The 23,263-nt window shown below is 35.9% G+C and overlaps 1 protein-coding gene and 1 pseudogene across 4 annotated transcripts in view; both read left to right on the forward strand.

The window, feature by feature from the left end:
* The window catches only part of PCSK5 (proprotein convertase subtilisin/kexin type 5), a 498,339-nt gene that overhangs the window by 153,734 nt on the left and 321,342 nt on the right, over window positions 1-23,263 (forward strand). For all 4 annotated transcript variants that reach the window (XM_065908244.1, XM_065908247.1, XM_065908246.1 and 1 more), the window contains exon 6: window positions 19,734-19,822. In XM_065908244.1, the coding sequence (XP_065764316.1) occupies window positions 19,734-19,822 (89 nt within the window). The remainder of the gene's footprint in view (window positions 1-19,733; window positions 19,823-23,263) is intronic.
* LOC136148812 (U2 spliceosomal RNA) lies at window positions 16,343-16,490 on the forward strand (annotated as a pseudogene).

The following is a 23,263-nucleotide window of genomic DNA, read 5'->3' on the forward strand; positions in this document are numbered from 1 at the left end:
GTTAAATAAAATTGAATGATGATCCTTTTATACACTGAGAGGATGTTTTGAGCCATATCCTCCAAAAGCATACCTGTGCTGATACATGGACAAGCACTTCATGTTGTTCATACTTGAAAATTCACGGCTATGTAATTATGATAATTTTTGAAGCCCAGCATACACAATCTACTTGTTTGGATTTTCTGTGAACAGTTCTATAGCTTTGATAAGTTTAGTACATGATTTAGGTGGGGGAGCGGAGAACAACTTTGTCCCGTAAAGAAACCTTGGCTGTTTTTCCCTTGAGCTATAAACTCAGCAAAGTCTAAATAGAGTTCATCAGGGTCATTATATGTTTTCCAAGAGAGATAAGAAAAAAGAGCAGATTTTCTGATTCCCTCACCTGGCATTAGTCCTTCCAAGACATTTCAGATTTCATTTTCTCAAATATAGAGGCACCATCTACCAAGATAATAATTTATTTAGAACTTTACAGTTCACAAAGCATTTTTACATATATTCTCACTTGACTTGTAAAAATTCATATCAGATAGGTAGCAGGTAGTGTTTGGGCCCCCAGTGTCTGCGTTGTTTTTTGTGTGTAAGGAATGTTCTGTCTTTTGAATCTTGATGGAGAGCCAAGACTGCTCTCCAGTATAGTGGCTAGAATTGCCAGATTCAGTAGTGGCTTGCTCATCCTCCCCTGCTCTAGTCTTGGTCAGGGGCCATGTAGTCTAGATGCTAAAGATGGGTAGCCCATGTGCAAGCTGGTGAAAGAGAAGGCCAGGTAAACTCTCCCTCACTTGCTTATGTCCTTTCTCCACAGCCCTTCTTTCTCCCAGCAGGTCCTTCCTCATAGAACAGCCGGGTGTTTTTCTTGATCCTTCGCCTCCATCTTGTTAATTCCATGCTCCTGACCATTCTGATCCTCAGCTTCACTGTGTCTTTTGAACAAACTGCTTTTCTGCTTAACTCAGTTGCAGCAAAGAAACTGAAATGAAGTAACACCGGTGTCCCTGTTTTTCCAGGGGAGGAAAATAAAATTCAAGGCAGGTTCACATAGCTTATGAAAGTGAATCTTCCAAATGAGTGTTCTTTGTATCACATCATGCACTCTGATTTGGAACATGATACTAGGTAATGTTTTTGAATACAGCGTTGATAAATAATGAACACTTTTAATTCATGGCAGTAATTGCGGTTATTTTTGAGAATCTAGTGCTTATATTATGACAAACAGTTTCATTCAGAAAAGACCTTCTGAATACTTACTAGGAAAATAGCACTTAAAAATCAAACTAGTGATATACTTAGAGTATGTAGAAATTTAAGATTTAATCCACCATTTAACTAATACAGTGATCAGTTACTAAACTGATACAGTAAAAACAAGCTTAGGCAAGATGCAATTTGGAGACCGTTTGTTTTTTGTGTTTCATGGAAGCCTGGAGCCTGTTGATCAATCTTAATAGGCTCTCTGTCAGTCAGGAGGCTGTGGGTAACGGGTGCAGTTCCTTCTTCCTCAACTACACCACTCTCCTTTTTAAAAACCTCATTAAAATCTATTTTACTGGTAGTTTACTCCTGAAAGGCTTCCCTGGTGGCTCAGTGGTAAAGAATCCACCTGCTCATGCAGGAGACACAGGTTCGATCTCCCCTGGAGAAGGAAATGGCAAGCCACTCCAGTATTCTTGCCTGGGAAATCCCATGGACAGAGGAACCTGACGAGCTGCAGTCCATGGAGTGGCAAAAGAGTGGCAGACGAGTTAGCAACTGAACAACATTCCTCCTAAAATCAGATTTGAAATAAAGACTTCTATTTATACAGAACCAAATAAACCATTGTAAAACAGTGCTACAGACCGGAGGAATAAAGTTTAGAAGAGCTGTCACTGGAAAGTAGGTAGACATTATAGTGAAGTCTTCTGGAGCTGTGCCATTTGACCTGAATCTTGAAAAATGACTGATGAGAGGGAATAATCATTACAAAGAGAATGTGTGGTGGCTGGAAGTGCCTTGGTATTAGTGAGCTCCTTGCAAGCTTTGGAATAAAAAGCATCTTCCTGTTTACCCATTTTGTTTTTTTCTTTTTTGTTAAGAGAAGTCATAAATTTCTTATTTTTCCTAGAGCCTCTTATCTAAATTACAAATCTGAACATGTTTTTACTCTGTCTTCAAGCCCTTTGTGACCGAGTCCAAACTCTTGAGATATATGCAAAGAATTCATAATGTATCCTCTATTTTTAACTAATATTGCATTATGCTCTAGTTTTAACTAAATTTTTTTACAGCTCTCTGAAAACAGCATGCTTCATTTGTGTTGGACACTGGTGAATAATAGACATGCAATAAGTGATTATCATTCTGCCATGCTTTGTAGTTGTTAACTCTAAGGTGTAATCTTGATATGCATTATGATTATTACTAATTTAGCACAACTGAAAGCTGAGTTTCCCCATATCTCTGCTCTGTGGCAAGATCATTGCCCCTTTTTTCCTTGAGAAAGCCAGGGGAGGAAAAAAGACCATGAAATGTGGTGAAGAATTTAAAACCAGTGTCAGAAATAAAAGATTTAAATTTATTTTAATTTGTCCTTATTCTAATATTCCAAGTTGTTGAGTAAAATTGCCCTAACAGCCGTTTTTGTTTCTATTTGTCTTTATTGTTCAGTTGCTAAGTCCTGTCCAACCCTTTGTGACCCCACTGACCCCAAGCATGCCAGGTTTCCCTGTCTTTCACTATCTCCCAGAGTTTGCTCAAACTCATGTCCATTGAGTCAGTGATGCCATCCAACCATCTCGTCCTATGTCGCCCCCTTCTCCTCCTGCCCTCAATCTTCTTCTGCCTCAAGTGACTATAAATAATGAACAGTTTCAGTAAAAGAAGGAAATCTTCCCTTTATATGCATACTTGTTAGTATTTTCCTTAGATAAAATTAAGGAACTTCATTTCAACTCTGAATAGCAGAGTAAAATTTACATGGAAAGAAAATATTGTAAGTTATATGGAGCCATGTTCATTAATATCAATTGATTGTTAATTCTTAGCCATCAGAAAATTATAAATTAATTAAACTTTGATTTAAGTTTTTTTTTTCTTTCAGATATTATATGCTGGCTTTTCCTTAAACAAGGAGATAAATCAAGTAGTATAAGCCTAAAAAATTGTTTTCACAGAGTAATTTTAGTATGAAGTGGTAAAAATAGACCATGCACATTTATTACTGATTAATGGAACTTTTGAGATAATTCCTTTAGAGATTTGAAATCTAGTGAAAATCTATCTTTCCATTTCATTACACTTAAAAATTTTTCTTCTTATTGTCTTCTCATTTATTAACTACGATGTTGATCTTAAAAATTAAGGTCAGACTGATTAAATATTTAGCATACCTTGGAAAGAAGCAAATCAGAAATAATTGGACCAACTTAAGGAACAGCTTCAGATTTAGAATTTAACTGAAAAATTAAAAATAATAATCATACATGAATTCTTCATGCTCAAAAAATAATAATGATTGAGGTCAGACATTTCCAATTATGTTTATCTTTACTGATATGAGGAGATTAGAATTAATCTAGAGATTAGGAATTAGACATGGTGATGTTTTTGAACTAGGAATACAAGCTGGAATTAGGAAAGGGTGTCTGAGCAGTGTGACTGTGAATGTAAAAGTCTGATATGGGGAGACACACTAAATGGTTATAGGAATAACTTGGGACAAGTCTTTTTGCCGCTGGGGGACTTAATTGTCTCCTATATATAAAATGGAGATAAAAATAGCTCCTTGAAGTTTGCTGTGAGAATTACAGATAATGCATTCTTAATGTTCAGGATACTATAGGCCCTACTAGCCCATGTGATAATGCAGGGTATTAGCACCGCTTTACAGGTTTTATCATCAGGAACACTTAGCAACATAGCTGTGAATGAAATGAATCATTGACACTTTTCCTCCTATTTCTCCGGGGGAAATCGCTTCTACCGGTTTGGAATGTTTATATTCTAAAAGTGGAAACAGTGGGAGTGGTATATGGATTTTAGTGGGACCAGGGGAGGGTGCAAGTCTGAAATTCTCTTGGAAAAACTAAATGGATCCCAGAGCTTAGGGAGTTCATCTACACTCTGTAACAATTGGTTGTTTCAAGTCTTTTCAAAGTCAGATTTTCATAGTCGAGTGTCAAAAGATTGAATATCCCTTCTGAATCTGTTCAGGAAAACTGATCAGAGTCTAGCCATTCTATGGAAATCACCACATTTCTTTCCTCATGCATTTGCTAGGAGGACATAGGAGAAGAGGAACAATGATCATAAATTTTGAAAGGCATTCTTAGGTTTACTTAATTGCTATAAGATTATCTTGATTTTTTAAAAACCCTTAAAAGATCATTTAATTTTGCATTTTATTATATGATTTATTTATTGGATTTATAGCAATCTGTCCTTTAAAGAATGACCCAAAAAACTCCTACTAATACAATCATTACTGTGATTATGAAAAGAATTATGACAAAACAGTGGTGAACACGCATCTTGGTGTGTTCCTGAGATTACAATATGCTTTCCATCCCAAGGCAAGAGAAAAGTTTTAAAACAGTGATTATTTCAACATTCTTGTTCAAAAATTTGATCTACCTTGTTTTCACCAGTTGGTGACTGGTTTCCATGGAAATGGAAATGGAATAAGCATTCCTCGTTTTAGATTCTCAGCTGCCCCATGCCAACTGAGAGCTGTAAATGCCATTTGGTTAACAGCAAGGATCCAGAATTCTTCCATTTTAAAGTGGCAGAGAGAGAGGAATAGAAAATGTTTGCCAAGTCATTTTGCTTTTCTCCCTTTGAAAAGGACACAGTTTTATGATTGTCTGAGCTATTGACTGATGGTTATCGAACACATACTACGTCCAAGAGTGCCTCTTCTAACTAATCTGTTTAAATCTCTTTTCCACCCTTCACAAAGTTTCTTACCTCATTGAGATCTAACTGGCCTGTGATTGCCTTCCTGGTTGTCCACCTGCTGTCCCCGTGATGGTCACTGAACAGAAAATGTTGTCAGAAATGTTGGAAGGAGACAGTTTAGTGATTTCAATGACCTGAGACTTGAAGGGGGGAAAAAAATCTGTTGAAAAAGGGAGTGCTTGGGGACAAGTTAGAAAATGATCACTCTTGAGAGAATGTTTGTTAATTTTGCCACAAAGATTTCCTATTTCTGAGATTGTCACCTCCAGCTACTACATTTTCTAGAATTATTATGGAGGGAAGATAATGAAGAATACTATAAATAAATGCTTTAACCCCAAATATCTTTCTCAATACAGTTGTTTTCTTTTATCTTGTTTTTTTTGGAGTCTAAAGAGTTGAATAGATCTGAATGCTAGAAAAGAACCTAGTAGTAGCATTAGCACATGCTGTTTTCTTTTATATTCTAAAATGTTTAGATACTAGACCAAGAAGTTCTTAAATATCACCCAGTGGCGTTCTATGAACTCACTTCTTGTGGGACATAAAGCGTGTCACAGTGTCTAATTTTAAAGAAAACCAGACGTAATGACAGCCAGCCACAGACCTTCCCTCTGTCTGTCCGTGTGGTCTCACGCCTAAGCCGAAGCAAGTAATGTGTGAACTAAGGAAATAGGAACCTCACCCCAAACTTAAGAAACTGCATGACTACTTCAAGGGAAATCTTACTGTTGCTGATCATGCGATTTAGGGCCTGACATTTTCTATTATCACATTGTATTCTTGGGGGAGTAGCCTTCTCATGATTGTTTTGGTGTAAACAGCTTGTGTATTCCAGTGACAAGAAAAAAGCACTTAGGCTCTGGAAAGGGACTTGCATAGAATATACAGGGATGGTCGAGATAACAAGCCAGTTCTGGACGTGGCAGTGACTCAAACTCTGACTGATTCTGCACTCTCAAGAGAGGAGAGCAAGTTCCTTACTCTCTTACTTAATCTACAGCCTTCCTGGTTTGGAGAAGCTGTGCATGAGGGACCCATTACTGAAATAAATGGGTGTTGGGAGGAGAAAATGCTAAAAATGAATCCCCTTAAATTGGGGCCAGAGTCTTGTAATGAACGATACAAATGGTGTTTTATTTTAAACGATAAAACTAAAATGATGAAAATACATGTAGTTTATTATCTAACAAAACAGGCAGCTATAGCCATTCTCACATCAAACAAAAATGAATCATGTTTAAAGTTGTAGTTTTTATGTAATATTATGAAATTTGAATTTTAGTAGAGTAATAAACAGACTCAGTTTATAAAAATCTTTATCGGTTTTTCCAAGGGCCATTTGGAATCATTTTATTGACAAATCATTCTCATTTAAAGCCACTGTCACGTCGCCAGCCGTGTTCCATTTTCACTAAATCTCGCTCTTCTGGATCCTCTTTCAGCCAAAGCTTTCAGAGTGATTAAAGCTATTCTCGAATATTATTTTCATTGATTGTATGAAATCCTGTGTCTTTTGCAAGTTCATTAGGCAATTGTTTGCTTGATTTGCCTTGTACTGTTTGCATTTTATATTTACGCAGAGATAAAAAGTTTCTAGCACTGAAAAGGCTGGGGCTGCTTGAGTCTGCAGTGATTTTATTAGGGGTAGGATCATTTGTGAATATCATTTTTACTTGCTTAGTTAGGAATCCTAATCATTATGATACCCAATTTAAAAAGAACCTGTGGGCAGTGATCCAAATAGCTTCCAAGGTGTACTTGTGAACATTCCTCTCAGAAAAAGTCCCAAGTCATTGTGACTTTATTGGTTCTGCTGAGTGTGTGTGCGCCTGAAGATAGATGCATGTTTTTCCATAAATTGATTATGCATTTGCTGTTGTGGAAACACTAGGACTTGATATCAGGAGATCTGGGTTCAAGTTCTTTTGCAGTAAACTGGCTGGATTACCTCGGTGAAGTCACTTAGCCGATAGCAATCTCCATTTCCTTCCCTATAAGAGGGATAAAAGTACATGCAGTGTAAGGTTATTGGAGAAATCAAATTAAATTAAATTTATGAGAACTTAGTTGAGATTATCTAATAATAAGTAAATAAGGGAACCTTACTGTTTGTTGATTTGATGTCTAAACTGCGAATTACATTAAAGCATTCTTTCAAATGGAAATTAACCATTGGATATGAATGATACATAATAGCTATTGAGTTGATGAATTTACATTAAAAAATATTCAGTATTAGTATCAAATCATAGGAAGTGGAGGTAGAAAACACAGAAGCATGTGTTTTTGGTTACCAAAAAGACATAAATGGCTATGGCTGTATTTACCCTGCATACCTAGAAACCAGAAATTTATCAAACTGTACAATGCAGGTGAATCTGTTAATTTTCTAGCTAAGAGTATTTTTCACATTTTCAAAGGGTTAAAAAAAAAAAAAGGATATATAACAGAGACTGTATGTGGCCCTATAAAGCCTGAGATATTTACTATTTGGCCCATTACAGAAAATGTTTGCCAGCCCCTGCTCATAAACTCATGCAAATGCCATCATAATAAAGACCCATTCCTTATGCTGTTTCTAAATGAAATATTATTTCTGTGCTATAATGCTGAACTGATAAGTAGGAATTATGATAAATTATATGTTTTGGAGGGAGGCATTTCTTAATTGTTGGCTTCATACCTCCATAATGTTGAGAACTTTCCAATATGTAAGGAAATAACTCTGATGGACTCTACAGAGAGAACCAAGAATAGCTGTCAATAAACAGAAGGGCTGGCAGGTGCTTGGTGGAGCTGAGCTGAAGTGATGATCACCCAGTGAAAAGAAGGTGTTTGAGTTACTTATCTCTACTTTAGGACCTCTTTTTTGAGTTCAGGGAGACCCTGGGACTAAGCACCACCCAGCTCCTCAGACCTCGGGGCCACAGTTTACCTACTGTACAAATAGGATTCTGTAATAGTCATCTATTTTAGACTATTATTCCCTGCAAAGTACAACTCACATCTTTAAAAGTGTTTTGACAGTTCATTCATGATATTGAAGCAGTTTCAAGCAAATTGAAGTCAAATATTTATAAGATCACATTTCTCCATCAGTCAATTGTTAAAAGATTTTGAGCAAAACATATTTTTAGCCTATTTCACGATGTATAGACATTGAATGGTATCTTTACCTGAATATTTTAGCAAAAGCAAATAGAAGCAGAATGTTAAATAGTTTACTGCTAAATGAACAGAGACTTGTGAATTATTACCTATTATTCAGGATTTCTAAGCCAACAGAATTCATTGAAAATACATTATATCATGGCTATTTTTCCCACTATTTGAATCCTTAGTGACTAGTACATTCCTTAGGATGTATTAGATACTCAATAAATATTTGCTGAATGAATGACACAGAAAAGTTAGTTAATTATGAACCAGGACATGGGAGTTGTCTCATTACACACACTTCACTAGGTCATTATAACATTTATAAAATGAGAATTTGCCTATATACAGGACTATGAGTAAAATTGAAATATTCTCTGTGTAAGGTACATTCTAGCATCCTGGTCTCTTATTTTTGCTAATTTAGAAATATTTATATGAAGTGGTTTTCAGTATACATTTGTAGGAGAGAAATATGTATGGAAAGAAATAGACCAGAAAAATCAAAATTATAATTTGATACAGGTCATTATTTCTTTCATTATCTTTATAGATCTTTTCCCAGTCTTCTGGTATACACACTCAGTATATTCTTCATATTTCATGCTTTCATGAGTTCTAATTATGAAATTTTCTTATAATTACGAGGATGCAAAATTACAGGAAAAATCAGTTCAGGTGTAAGGAGGAGACAGTTGTTTAGGCTGCATACCAAACATTTTCACAAACACCAACCTGAAGTCAGAACTCTTAGAGCCGAAATTTCTGTAACACCTTATACATAAACCTTGATTAGTGTGTACCTCAATACTTGGTAATTATTTGCATACATCTTACAACACCCGTGTCAGTGGTCTTAGTTCATTGGTTAATTGAAATCACAGGACTCTTTAGGCCACAAGTGATAATTAGATGGACAGAAGTGTAATGCTTTTGTAAGGCAGTATCGGCTGTTCTCTTCAGGAGGACAGCTCACCAGCTCCGGACTATTTTTCACTCTTCCCCTGTCCCCCTACCATGACCCAAGTGACACCCAGGAGACACCACTGGTGTGCTAGAAAGGAAAGTGTGAGCGTCCCATTGCCCTGGAAGCCCCATGCTCTTGGGAACAATATTTCTTGCAGTTGCCTATGAACAGAGCTTCCAGGGCCACACACGGAAGGTCACACTCGGTTTCCAGTGTCCTCTCTCAGAAGCCCAAAGCCACGACTCCTCCCGTGTGTTTATTGTTCTGGCCACAGACCTCCCAGTTCATGGTCACTCACTAATTAAAGTTCAGTGCTTTTTTTTTAACCATGAATGGTGATGTTTGGTAGCTGACATTCTACCTTTTTCAGATACCAAGGGAAATTGAGCTAGAATCTTAAAGTAATTTTTCCATAGATAAGGAGAAAATCTTTTGCTAATCCTTTACTCAGACTTTTCCCCACTAAGACTGTGAGTACCATAACTTTGGATACTTCAACTCTATATGCCCCTTGTTAAGAAGATGCCTGGGACATAGGATGTAGATTATCTGAACTTGAGAAAGGGAGAAGGGCAAATGGAAGAAGGGTGGAAGGAAGACCTGGGAGGGAGTAATATTGTTAACTAAAAGAATTCTTGGTAAGTGCTTTAATAATTTTCAAAAAAATAAAAATAAAATAGCATTCCTGACAGAGTTCATTGCTTACCTGAAAAGAAACTTTACATTTCTCTGTGCTGGAATTGTAGGTAGTAATTATCCTAGTAAAGGAGACAGATGTCCAGTAGAAAAGATGGGCATCATGTTGTCCCTCCAGCTCCAGGGACGAGTTGGAGCCTCCAGATCCACATTTATGAACTTTCAAGAGAAGACACTTGACTCTCAGCTCACTAAAAGCACATCTAAAAAGAATCAACAGGAATGACTAATTTATGAATATTTGTAGCCAAGGGGTAAGGGAGATAATGTCTCAGGCTCCCATTTGTGGTGAAAAATGAGATCAGACTGTTCCCAAAGCTTTGACTACATGGAGTAAAAACTAGTTTGTGTAATTTTCAGAGACCGAACAGAACCTTCTGATGAGAGCTTAAGGAGCTGGAAGGGCAGGGTGGTGGGCTCTTAATAGATCCAGTGGGGAAGGAATAGCATCACAGAATTACTAGGGGATATAGACAGGCATGGCAATGTGAATTCATAGAAATAAGCTCAAGTAACATGTGGAAATCAGTAAATCAAAATAGTAATCAGTAAAACAAAAAAAGAATTGAAAAGCATGGTGGGGTAAATTTAGAATATCAACCAGGGAGTCAGGTAAAAGGGCCCAATTTAAGCATCATGATTAATGAGTTTCATCAGAGGGATCTCTCATACCCAGTGCTTTGACATTGTCAATGATCTATACGATAAGCGTAGGAAGAGAAGTAGGCTGATGAAAAGCCTACCTCTTGGTCAGCCACTATATACAAACACATGTATAAAAATGCCTACTGTAGGCTTTTTTAAAAAATTGAAGTATTGCTGTTTTTGGACTTCCCAGGTGGCTCAGTGGTAAAGATTCTGCCTGCCAAGTGGGAGACGTGGGTTTGATCCCTGGGCTGGGAAGATTCCCAAGAGAAGGAAATGGCAACCCACTCCAGTATTCTTGCCTGGGAAATCCCATGGACGGGGAGCCTGGCAGGCTACAGTCCATGGGATCACAAAAAAGTCAGGCATGACTTACTAACTAAACAACAAACAAACAATAGTTGATTTACAATGTTATGTTAGTTTCAGGTATACAACAAAGTGACTTATATACACACACACACACGCGTACATCCATATGAAGTGTTGGTCCCTGAGTCATATCCAACTCTTTGTAACCCCATGGACTATAGCCCACCAGGCTCCTCTGTCATGGAATTCTCCAGGCGAGAATGCTGGAATGAGTAGCCATTCTTTTCTCAAGGAGATCCTCCTGACCCGGGGATCAAACCTGTGTCTCCTGCATTGCAGGCAGATTCTTTGCAGTCTGAACCACCAGAAAAGCCCACATATATATTTACACAAACAAGTTTTTACTCCATGTAGAATGTCTGTGTTGCAAATTCTTTCCCCTTATAGGTTGTTACAAAATACTGAATATAGTTCTCTTTGCCATACAATAGGGTTATCTTTTATATATACAGAAGTGCGTGTGAGTCAACCTGCTGTGGATTTTATTGAACTTCATCATTGCATGCAACGTTATAGTTGAGAAAGCAACAGAAGTGATGTAAAGAACTAGGTCTTCTAATAAACCAAGCTATTTATTCTTTCCTTTAAACGTGAGCTAGTATGTTTAACAGTGAATTTATTTAACAACAATTAAGTAATGTTCCTAGACTGGGGAAGTTAAGGAGGAAGGAAAATGGCAGGGAAAAAATTCTAAAACAGTTTGACCACTTGAGATTAATTTATTTTCAGTATTTTAGGTGCTGACTGAAATATTCTTCTTGGATTACAATCAGTATTATAAATAACTGTACCAATTCTTCAAACCTACAATGATTTTTAAACTTTAGAGTAATTATAAACTCACAGTGAGTTTAAAAAATAGTAAAGGTCCCCCATATCCTTCACCTAAATTCCCCCAGTGGTAGCAACATGTGTAATTATAACAAAATATCAAAGCCAGGAAAATGACATCAATGCAATTTACACACCTTATTCATATTTTCCAAGTTTTTAGGTGTATTCATGTGTGTGTGTGTGTCAGATTGACAATAATTTTAACAATCCAAGAGAAATATTCTGCACCTTTTTTTGAATACTTGCTAGTCATTTGCATGTTGTATTTCTGATGCCATTTCTTAGTAGTATTCTGTTATTATGTAATGCTCTAATACTGTATTTTTTCATTTTCTTTCCTTGCCTGCAGTGTATCTGTTAGGCTTTGGAGCAATTGGTGAATGCTTTTATTAATCTCTTCAAATATTGTATACATTACTCCTGAGAGCCAAAATGAGGATTCATAATGTGCATTGCTAGGTATAAAAACTGTCATAATTTAAGTTCATGTTTAAATTTCTTTCAATATTAGGCTATCAAAAGGCCTGTGAAAACAACCATATCTTATGTGCCCTTCACTGTCTTAATTTAGGCTACTGTAACGGAGTAGGCTGGCTGGCTTAGACAGCAAACATTTATTTCTCACAGTTCTGGAGGCTGGGAATTCTGATATTAAGGTGCTGGCAGATTTGGCTTTTGGCTCATAGATGGCTGCCTTCTTCCATGGCAGAGGGAGAGAAGTCAGTTCTCTTGTGTCTTTTCCTATACAGGCACTCATTCCATCGTGATACTACCATTCATCACCGAGTTGTCTCCCCAAGGCCTCATCTCCAAATATCCTCACAGTGGGATTAGGGTTTCCATATGTGGCTTGGGATAGGATGGACAGAAACTTTCAATCCATAGCAGTTATTGTGAATGAATTTTCCTGAATTTCTTCCTAGTATATTAAAAAAAATTTAGTATTATGGAAGCCCCAGCGACTATGTTTAATTGTCGTCACCTCAGAAGCTATTATCTCAATAGTCTCACCAAAACTTATCATCAGAAAGTTGACTGTGTGGTTGTTTTCCTCCCTTAAAATTTTCATTTACCCTTCCCCACCTCCCCACCTCCCTGCTGCCAATATGTTCCTTAAGCTTTTCACTGGAGATAGAGTGAAAATCTATTTTCAGCTATTTTCCATTCTTCTGAAGTTTTCATTTTTAAGATTCTCAGCATTTGCTCCTTATAACTCAAGTTGAATAATTTAGTTTAGTTTTAGTTCTAAAATATATTGTCAAATATGTTGTCATCAATACTAATGAGGAAATAGTTGCCTCTACCTCACAGCATAAGTAGGGTAGTAGCAAGGAAGTCAAGAAATCTTGGCCATCATTCAAAGACTTAGGAATATGGGCCCCTGTGAGTCTTGCTGCAAGAGTGAAAAGCATTAATTTATCTATGCCCCATCACAGTTTATACCTACCAATCACTATGACTGACTACATTTCTCGCAGTAAGAGAAGTAGTGTCTGTTTTGCTTACTTTGCAGAGTTGAAGTGAGAACCAGATGAGGTTAAAATACTTTGAGAAGTGGAGAGGGTGATATAAACAAAGTGGTAATATTATCAAGAGCTATACAAGCAATCAGAAAGAAAGGCTCTGCATGATATATTGGAGAATACCTCAAAGATATCACTATTCTTGCTCTCCTGTCCCTTTCAAAGGGGGCTTTTGAAGTAAGCTCAGATGGAAGGTTTTCATTCAGATTTAAACAAAATCAAAACATGCCAAGGAGAATGGACTCATCAGATGTCAAAGGGACTAGAAACAGTGGGGTGGGAGCCTAGAGACAGAATTCGTGAACAGAGAAGAGTTTGTTCTAAGAAAGAAAAGACATAGAAAGTAGTCTTTCTCCAGCTTGCCACTGCTTGATTCCATACAAGTATAATTTCAAGCAGTGTAGTGATCACTGCCCAGAGACGGTATGCATGTGTCCTGATGCTTCTGTTTCATTGCTGAGCTTGTTCACATCTTATCTTCAGATTCATGGTAAATCTAAAATGAGTTAATATTTCCATCCCTACTAACTCATATGAAATAAAAAATTATAAAGCAATGTGACTAGAGTAGGAGAAAGCAAACAAAGGTGTGAAGGCAGTATTTTACAATGTAGCAAGATGTAATGGACCCCGTAAATTTATATTCTAGCCTCACTTCACTTGTATGAGTTCACAGTATCATAGAAATGAGTTAACAGGCACTCTGATCTGATTTTCCATCTTCTCAATCAGATAGCCAAGGTAAAACTTGAGACCTATAATTACAGTGGTTTCTTGTTGGGAATAGGTAATGTAGCAGATGAGAAAACTTATATTTCTGAGTAAGAAAAAGGGAAAGGACAGAAACAGATGTGATTTTTAAATCAAGATGCTCCTTAAGAGCCAAAATCGTTTATTCAAGTAAAAATTGTGTAATACGTACTGTTACATAACACAACATTTTACACTTACTAGGGCAGACATAACAATATCCTTAAGGGATTCAGAGAACTGATGCATTTTTAATTTCTTGTTTCCCTGCATGTACTTTATTTTAGGTGCTATTCAATTTAAGTCCTTGGTCTATATGTCCTTATAATTTACATAATTGGGTTATCTTTTAGAGGTCTCAGAAAATATGTTTCTTAGTAATATTGTGAACATATGTAAGAAAGTTAAACAGGCGACTCATTTTCTTTCCAAAGAACATTGTATGCAACTTGGATAGTAAAATTTTTATTTAGGTACATGTGGATCCAAGCTTAATCTAATGAGTATGTTGTTTTCTACACTAAAATCTACTAAGTCTTTCTTCTTATGCTAAAAATACTTTAAATGCTCACACTCAGTCATCTCTGAAGAAAACTGCATCTGAAAAACAGTTTTGTTTGTTTTGTGACTTTCATATTTACTGACATCATGAATATACTTTTTGTTGACCACCCTTTGTCTTTTGGGAGAAGGAAGAGATTGAGTCATGATCACATACTTGAATAGGTCATGATGATATATCCATTGTTCTATGATCTATTTAAAATCCATGTCAAAACAGAGTCTAACTAAGATATAAATAAAAAAGATGACTAGTACTTTACTTGGAATAATGATCATTGTCATCTGAAGAGTGGGCTGTTTAAATGTAGTTGAGCTGCAATTTGGACCCTCAATTACAGTATGCTGAAATATATGATTTAGCTGATATTTAAAATATATGTGTCAGCAGTAGAGTATAACTTGCCTGTCTCCTCAAAATAGTCCACATATCATGATGTAGGGCCCTGTACAGAAGAAATGTTTTTATAAGGAAAATATTCACTGTGTTGTTCACCTACAAACATTCACTGTACATGAATGATGCACATAGTATGTACAGGGCTTTTAGAAATAGAGAACAAGTTACTTCTGTTTTTTTAGTAATATGGTAGAACAGATATTCAATTAAATCCTTCCTCCCACAGTATATCTAAAACTCATAGGAAAATATTAAAGAACTTCTTAGTGCATAGTTGAGCTAATGGGGTGTGAGGGTATTTCTCTGAGAAACCTCAAATCTATAAACTAGATGAGCAACACTAGGCATTTCCCAGGGTGACTAACCAATCCCAACCAGCCTGGAGCTGAATTTTAGAAGTCCAGAGAGAGCAGGAGACAAAGCTTTGGTCCAAAGGGCTGAGAGAAGCTTTCTGCATAAAGTGGAACCCCTGAAGTACTGTCTTCAGTGCAATAAACATAGAAAAAGAAATCCTACATGAGAAGTGAAAGGATATGCTTGACTTTCTCTCCCTGGTTAATAGATGGGGCAAAGGAATAAATATATAACTACTTTTGAGAATAACTCACAGTTCTTGTGGAATTTGCACCTGTAATCCACATTACTCGTATGGCCCACAGATTTAATTTGGTGGAACAGTTCCTGGTTGGTATGACCCAAGGCATGTGTTAGAAGTGAATTTAAATCAGTTTTAAATGAGTTTGCCATACCATCCTCAAAGAATTCAAAGATAAAAGCCTAAACAGCACGATCTTCTAAATGGACAATTTACCAACTGCATGGAGTAAACATTGCAAAAAGACAAGCCAGTAAAAATCACAAATAGCAGAAATAGATTCACCTACTTAGAATTATTACTTATATATAATTTATTTGTATCAAGAAATAAATATTGAAAAGCATTTTTTAAGAAAAATTGATTATTCAAATTAACCGGGGGGATTTGAAAAAAGAACTTCAAAAATAAAGCATTCAGTACCTGAAAAGAATAATTCAGTGAATGTATTAAATATCAGGTTAGTCATGGCTAAAGACAGGATAAGTGAAATATAGGCTGAGAAAGTTACAGAGAACACAGCCAAGAGAGTAATGTATGTGGGAAGCCTGAAGGTGAGATAAAGATTAAAAAAGTGTGAAAAGGCCTAATGTATGCTTAATTGGGATTCTGATAAGAACCATAGAATGATATAAAGGCATACATCAAGGTACTAGCTGAGACTTCTGAAAATTTAAATGTTAAACTACAGGTTTAGGAATTTCAAGAAAGAGGTTTTTAAAATCCACGCACACAATATCTTAATGAACCTGCAGAATAGAAAAGGCAAAGATCTGAAAAGCATCCAGAGAATTAGATTGCCAGATGGCTGCCTTCTCACCAGAAACAAGCGAAGTTAAAAAATGGTGGAATGGCGTCTTTGAAGTGCTATTAGTCTAGAATTCTATACCCATTGAAAAAATGCTTCTCTACCTTTTGGCTAAGATTGAGTGTAGTATCTGTTCTTACTATTTTAACTATATCCATTGAAATTAGTTTTTAAGAACAGCAGTAAAGTCAAGTTATTTTCTGAGGCTATCAAAAGTCTCTCTGATGGGTACATTTATAGAATGTTCTTCAGAAAGAAAGCCGTGATCCCAAAAGGAAATAAGTGCTACCAAAAAAAAAAAAAAAAAGAAAAACAAAGCAAGAAATATAAATCTAAACAAGCAGTGATTGTTTAAAATAGAACAGTAGTAGTGGGTGATTTCTAGTGTTAAAAAAAAATCCAATGTGTAACTATAAATATGGGAGGATCCTGTCAAGAGCTGGATAATCAGACTTAAAACATTCTGACATCTGTACTGTTTGGGCAAAGTTGAAAAAAGTATCAGTAGCTTTGTGATCTTAGGTATCCATAAGTGCTTAGGATAAGCACGAAATAAAATAACATCCAAACTAGTACAGGGGAAAAATATAGAAATGATTATGTGTATATGAATACTTAGATAATATAAATGGACTATTGAGTCAAAAGCAAAGATTGTCAGGGTTTAAAAAAATTATATTCTATTTATGAGGTATAACTAATATAAACAGAATATTTGAAAGTAAAGGGATCAAGTGGTTTATAACTTAAATACTAACCAGATATCTTTAATTTTATTTAAGAAACATAAAAGTGTTATTACATGTTCATAAACAATTTGTTGCACTAGAAAGATTTGATAGTTCCATTCTAAAGGCAATAAAAATCGATAGAACCACAAAGAATATTAACAAATTCACAAAATAATGAACAAGCTTGACAGGATGGACTTATCTAGAATAATTGGAAAATATACATCTTTTCAACCACATAGAACATTTATAAAAATTGATCACATGCTTCACCATTTTGTGCGCTCACAAAATTCAAATGATTGCTTCATAAAGATTATATTATTTTATCATAAGTTAATTAAGTTATTGATTATAAAAAATATAACAGCTGCAAACATTCAAAAAATTTAAGTCATACTTCTTAATAACCCATGGGCCTAAGAATAAACCAGGGCAGATTAAAAACAGATGTCCTTATGCTCCTGTAGAACTTGCATTAATTAATAATAGATGCAATGTAGTGTAAAAACAGTAAACTCATAAAGGGAATTTGACATTTGAATAAAAATAACCTACACCAGGAAGCAATATGCAACAAGAGGCTAATAAAAAATCATAGTAAATAATTGCTACGCTCAGGGGAAAATTAGTAGTTTAGCTTGGGGCTTCCAGAAGAAGTATTTTTTAAAAAAGAGATCATTTTTTCTAATGATTAAAATGGTATAACCAAGTATCAGGGGGCAAGATAATTATGAGTATATCAAGATTAAATATTGTGTGTGACAACTTAGAAATGCCATAAACAAGATTTTCATGTTCCAAATAAAACATTTGGAAACATATTTATAACAGATATGATGGAAAGGCAATGAGTGATTTGGGCAAAAAAGCATGAAGAGGTTATTCACAAGGCAAGACATAGAAATAGCTAATAAATATTTGAAAAGATGCATAGCAACAAATGTAATCATAAGGGATAAAGAGGGAAGTGACGATGAGATAATATTTTTCAACTCAGTTTGGCAAGGATGAAAAAGATTGAAAAACTCATATATAAGGGTTTATGTACACAGAGGTTTGTCTAGATATTTTCTCCATTCTCCCTATTGTCATCCAACTTGGCTTATGGCCTATCTTTTCTTTTTGTCATGCATAACAATTTGGTATTTTGTAGTAATATTTATCAGTCTTGTCATTTTTATGAGGTTCAGTTATACTACTTTCATCTTCTGTTGACATTTTGACAGTATATTCTCTACTCTTTGATCCAGTAATTCCACTTCTAGAAATTTACCCCAAGATATTTAAAATGTATTTACAAGCTATTATTTTTATATTTCATTAATGCTAGTGAAAAATAGGTAAATTTCTAGGAATAAAATTATGATGTCTATGTACACACACATATAGGTATGTGTATATAAGTTTATGCCATTTTATAGAAATTTAAAAGATTGTAAAGAATAATTGTAACCATTTAAATGATATATAGATTAATATTTATGTGGAAAGATAGATATATGACATTACTAAGTGGTAAAAGCAGTATATCTCTCGTATAAACTGATGTGTACCTATCAGTTGTAAGCAGCAACTTGTTTATAGTTGCACAGACAGTAGTTATATACCATGATGACTGCATAGAATATACTGTAAAATAAATGGTACTAAAACAGAATTTGGGGTCCTGAGTTTTAGTCACTGTTGAGCTCTTTTTGACAGATCTTTTTACATCTCAGGGCCTCCTTAACTCATTTCTCAAAATGTAGGAAAGAAGGTAAGCTTTGGATCTCATCATAGAACTACACCACAATGACTGTCACCCCCTTCCTGCACCCAGAGCAGACATTAGTCATCAGTCCTCACCTTCTTTCTCTAGGCTCAACCATACCTTAGAATTATTCTCAGCACACACTGCATTACGTCGCCATTTTTAAAGAGCTTGTCCTTTGCACTTGACACTTCTTTGCAGTCCTTGGATAAGATCTTAGAAGTCCTTTCAGCTAAATGATTTTTCTGATCAAAGAACTGTTATCGTGGTGAGAATTAACAGAATATCTTTCAGAAAAATTTTGTACTTTTCTGTCAGTCACATCTTGAAAAAGGTGGAAACAAACAGGTGAAATAGGTTTTGATAATCTATTGTATTGAGTATGATATTTTGACATGTAATTGACATGAAATAAGTGCTAATACATTATTTTATGGTGTCTTTTCACTCAAGGTTTTTGAAATTCTGTTTGTATTTACAGCAGTCCCATTTTAGATGATAAATTTTGATTGGAGATCCTTGATGTGTATTTAAATTTCCAGTTTACAAAGTACTTCTTATATTCACATTCTTGAGTTTTCTAATAATTGAGTACTAGTTTTTTAATTTTAACTAAAATTAAAATGAACGTGCAGTCACACTCGCCACATTTCAGGTATCCATTAGCCTTACTCAGCTAGTGGTTACCATGTTGGATGTTGAAAGTTCCGAAAAGACAAAGAAACATACAATTTGATGTTAGCCTTCAAGGGGATTTTCTAGTTGAGAAAGCAAGATATCAAAAAATAAGCATGTAAAAATATAACCCAAAATAGAATATAATTAAGTGCTAAACATTTGCTATGGACAGACCAAGTGCTACATGGGTAGGAAGTTCCAGAAACACCCACAGCTTGCTGCATCCTTCCCCACTTTGAGGTCTGAATGGCAGCAAGGACTTGCTGAGGTTGGGAGGATGAGGTGTCTTCCTTTAGAAAGTGTGTGTGTTCTCCCCGCAGGCACGGGACCCGCTGCGCTGGAGAGGTGGCCGCCGCAGCAAACAACTCTCACTGTACCGTGGGCATTGCTTTCAACGCCAAGATCGGAGGTATGGGACCCAGACTCCTGTGGACGCAGAAATGAGCCGAGAGTTCTCCTGCTAACTCGTTTTCAGAACCCTTTCTTGAACTAAAGACAAGCATGTGTTTGCATAACAGTGTTCAACTACTGCTGACAGCAAAATGACTGTGTTAACTTGTGTTATTAAAACAAAGACTTTGAAGCAGCCCCCTGAAGTGCTGCAAACACAGAAATCTTTAAATAAAAATGAAAGAAGCTTGTCCAGTAGCAAAAGTGGGGTCATTAGCATCTATATGGAACTGTGAAATTGGTACCTAGGTCAGAAAGAACTAAAAAGATAAACACCAGGCCAGATTATCTCTACAGAAAAAAGCATTTTGAAATTCTGTCAAACAGAAAATATTTTTGTTTCTTTCCCTTAGGCTTTACAAAAAGTTTCTTTTAATTTCAGTTTAAATAGTAAGATCTCCTTTTGAAAGAGTATAGTAATATTATTACCATTAGTAATTGCAGATTATAGATAGTATATACACACACACAAACTCAAATATACCTATACTTACTATACTTAACCAATCCAAGCAGTCTAAATTCAGATATTAACAGAAGCAAGCTCTCACTTTCCCATGTGCAATCATCTTTGTTAGTATAGCCTGGTGCCACAGCCGCACACAGATGGGAAGAAAACATTATAAGAGATATGTAGATCCTGTTGGTTTTGGAAGTATTCACCTAGGCATCTCCTGAAGACTTTCTTAAGATGAAGTTCCTGGAATTAGACTGACATCCTCATTTCCAGCATAATATTTGTCTCCAAATGGTGAAAGTGAAAGTGTTAGTTGCTCGGTTATGTTCACCTCTTTGTGACCCTATGGACTATAACTCACCAGGCTCCTCTCTTCATGGAATTCTTGAGGCAAATATAACGGAGTGGGTTGCCATTCCCTTCTTCAGGGGATCTTCCCGACCCAGGGATCAAACCCACACTACAGGCAGATTCTTTACCACCTGAAGCACCAGATCTAAAAAATAAAAATAATAGACCTTTCTAAAGTAAATGTAGATCTCGTATAGCATGAAATAATTGAGGTATATGATAATGATGCTAAGAAAAGGTTTTCTGAGACTATCTTGTCTGTCAGTTGTCAGTAAATTCAACCTCTTTCTTTTTATTTCACCTGGGTTTCTTAGAGTATGGCAGCTAGTTAACCAGTAATTAGCTGTCCTCTGAGAGCATCTGCTGTGTGTCAAGTGAAACGTTCTAGAGGAGTTATGGAAAGGAGACAGATGTCCTCTGAAGAATCGTGAGGCTGCCAGAGGCCGCTGCTCTCTTCAAGTTAATCAGATAAATACAATGGCTGTCCAGTCAACCCTCCTTGCAGGCCAGCACACACGCACTCATACATACAGACATTCTCAGCATCAGCCGCTCAGTCATGTCCAAGTTTTTGCAACTCCATGGACTGTAGCCCGCCTGGCTCCTCTGTCCATGGGATTCTCTAGGCAAAAATACTGGAGTGGGTTGCCATTTCCTCCTCCAGGGAGACATTCTCAGATCCCTGCTATTACTCTTCAGTGCTAACCCAGCACTTCTGACCTTGAGGAAATGAAGGCATGAACTTCTGAACCTCACAGATAAGCTGCTCACCTAGCTGATAAGACCTCTAAAAAAAGGAATGTATGGCAATGCCTGACGAATATTCAGTCATCCTGAAAACAAGAACCTTCTAAATTATAAATTTAACCCCTCCAGATCCAAGGCATGAAGTCTTGCACTTAGTTAAATGAAGAATAAGTAACCATTCATCTTTAAACTTGCAAAAATAAACTTCTTATCAATTTTTGGTGAGAAAATTAATATTACCCTGTAGATACAATCTTATCAAGCATATTTTCATGGACTTCACATGAATTTCATGATGTGGAAACCAAATTCAGATGTGTAGACACTCCCATGTTTAGACATACTGGTTCGATTATTTCAGACCTCCCTGTAGTGGTGAAATAGTTGGGTTTTATGCTTTTAAATAGAAAGTAAGAATATGAAGTAGTTCATCTTACTTGGTGAAAACCATGCTGATGAGTTTTGAATATTCATGTCAAATCAAAAGAGTCTGATAGCTGCTGAGGACCCAGTGTGTGCAGAGCGTCCTGCTGGGTGATTTTCTCCCACAGAATAAACTGCTGACGGAGTTTTCAAAGTATCTTTTCCATTCCAGTAATTTTTAAAGGGGTATGTTCAAAACCTTTGTTCTTCACATCACCTATTCTTTAAGTGCGTGTGCTTGGTTGGGTCCAACTCTTTGTGACCGCATGGTCTGTAGCTGCCAGACTCCTCTGTCCATGGGGTTTTCCAGGCAACAATACTGGAATGGGTTGCCATTTCCTCTCCCAGGGGATCTTCCTGACCCAGGGATCGAACCCCTGTCTCCTGTATCTCATGTATTGGCAGGTGAATTCTTTACCACAGAGCCCCTGGGAAACCCACCTGTTTATATATAATACATCTCCTTTAAAAATATGCAAGTCTAGAGGAAAAGATAGTCATGAGATATAGTAGCCAAAATCTTCAGGGATGCTTTGGGGGAGATTTAAAGTCGAGTGGGTGTTTATTTCTTTCCTTTTTTGGAAACAATATTAAAGAATAGTGTCATATCTGTCATGTAATTTTAAATGGTTTAGCTTAATGTCTATATTTTTAGATAAAGAAAATGTGGCAAAATGTGAACAGTTGTTGAGCCAGGGCTATATCTGGGTTCATTGTCATTCCTTGTGTTTTTCTATTTTCATAATTTTAAGTTAAACATTTTTAAAAGAACAAAAAATATATATTATTTTTATATATTCCTATAAATATATGTATCCTTCAAGAATATTTTTTATATTCTACCAGAGTTCCTCAAGCCACATTGCCTCTAAAGCTGCTTGATTTAGAGTTTTATTATTTAATCCTCATTTATTGGTAACCAATAAAACTTGAAATCCTACTAGATAACAACATTTTCCTAAGGAGTAAATTTGGACTATAGAGATACAATTTTAAAATACTGTGATGTCTCAGTGATGGTATATATAGCTTCAGCTGAAGGAAAGATATGTTTACTTAACAATTAGATGTTTCATTGCTATTGTGAGTCTATAAAATTAAAAGAAGAAAGAAAGCTTTGACATAAAATTTATGTTTAAGATTTTCATCTATTTTAGCAAATTAAGGTTAATAATAAATTCCTATCTGTCTGGTGGGAATACTTACATGAAGATTAATGACTAAACATTGCCAAAACCCTCTGAGAATTATTTGATGTGTTACATGCACAGAGGGCATTCTCATTTATTATTTGACTTAATAAATAACTTGGCAAAGAAGTAATATATTAAGTTCACATCAGTATTTCAGATTAGGAGATAATATTAAGTATGGAGGAAATTGGAGCACTCCAACTTGGCAGCTTTCCAAATTTTTGAAGCC

This window comes from Muntiacus reevesi, chromosome 17, assembly GCF_963930625.1.
Source record: "Muntiacus reevesi chromosome 17, mMunRee1.1, whole genome shotgun sequence".
Taxonomy (NCBI): domain Eukaryota; kingdom Metazoa; phylum Chordata; class Mammalia; order Artiodactyla; family Cervidae; genus Muntiacus; species Muntiacus reevesi.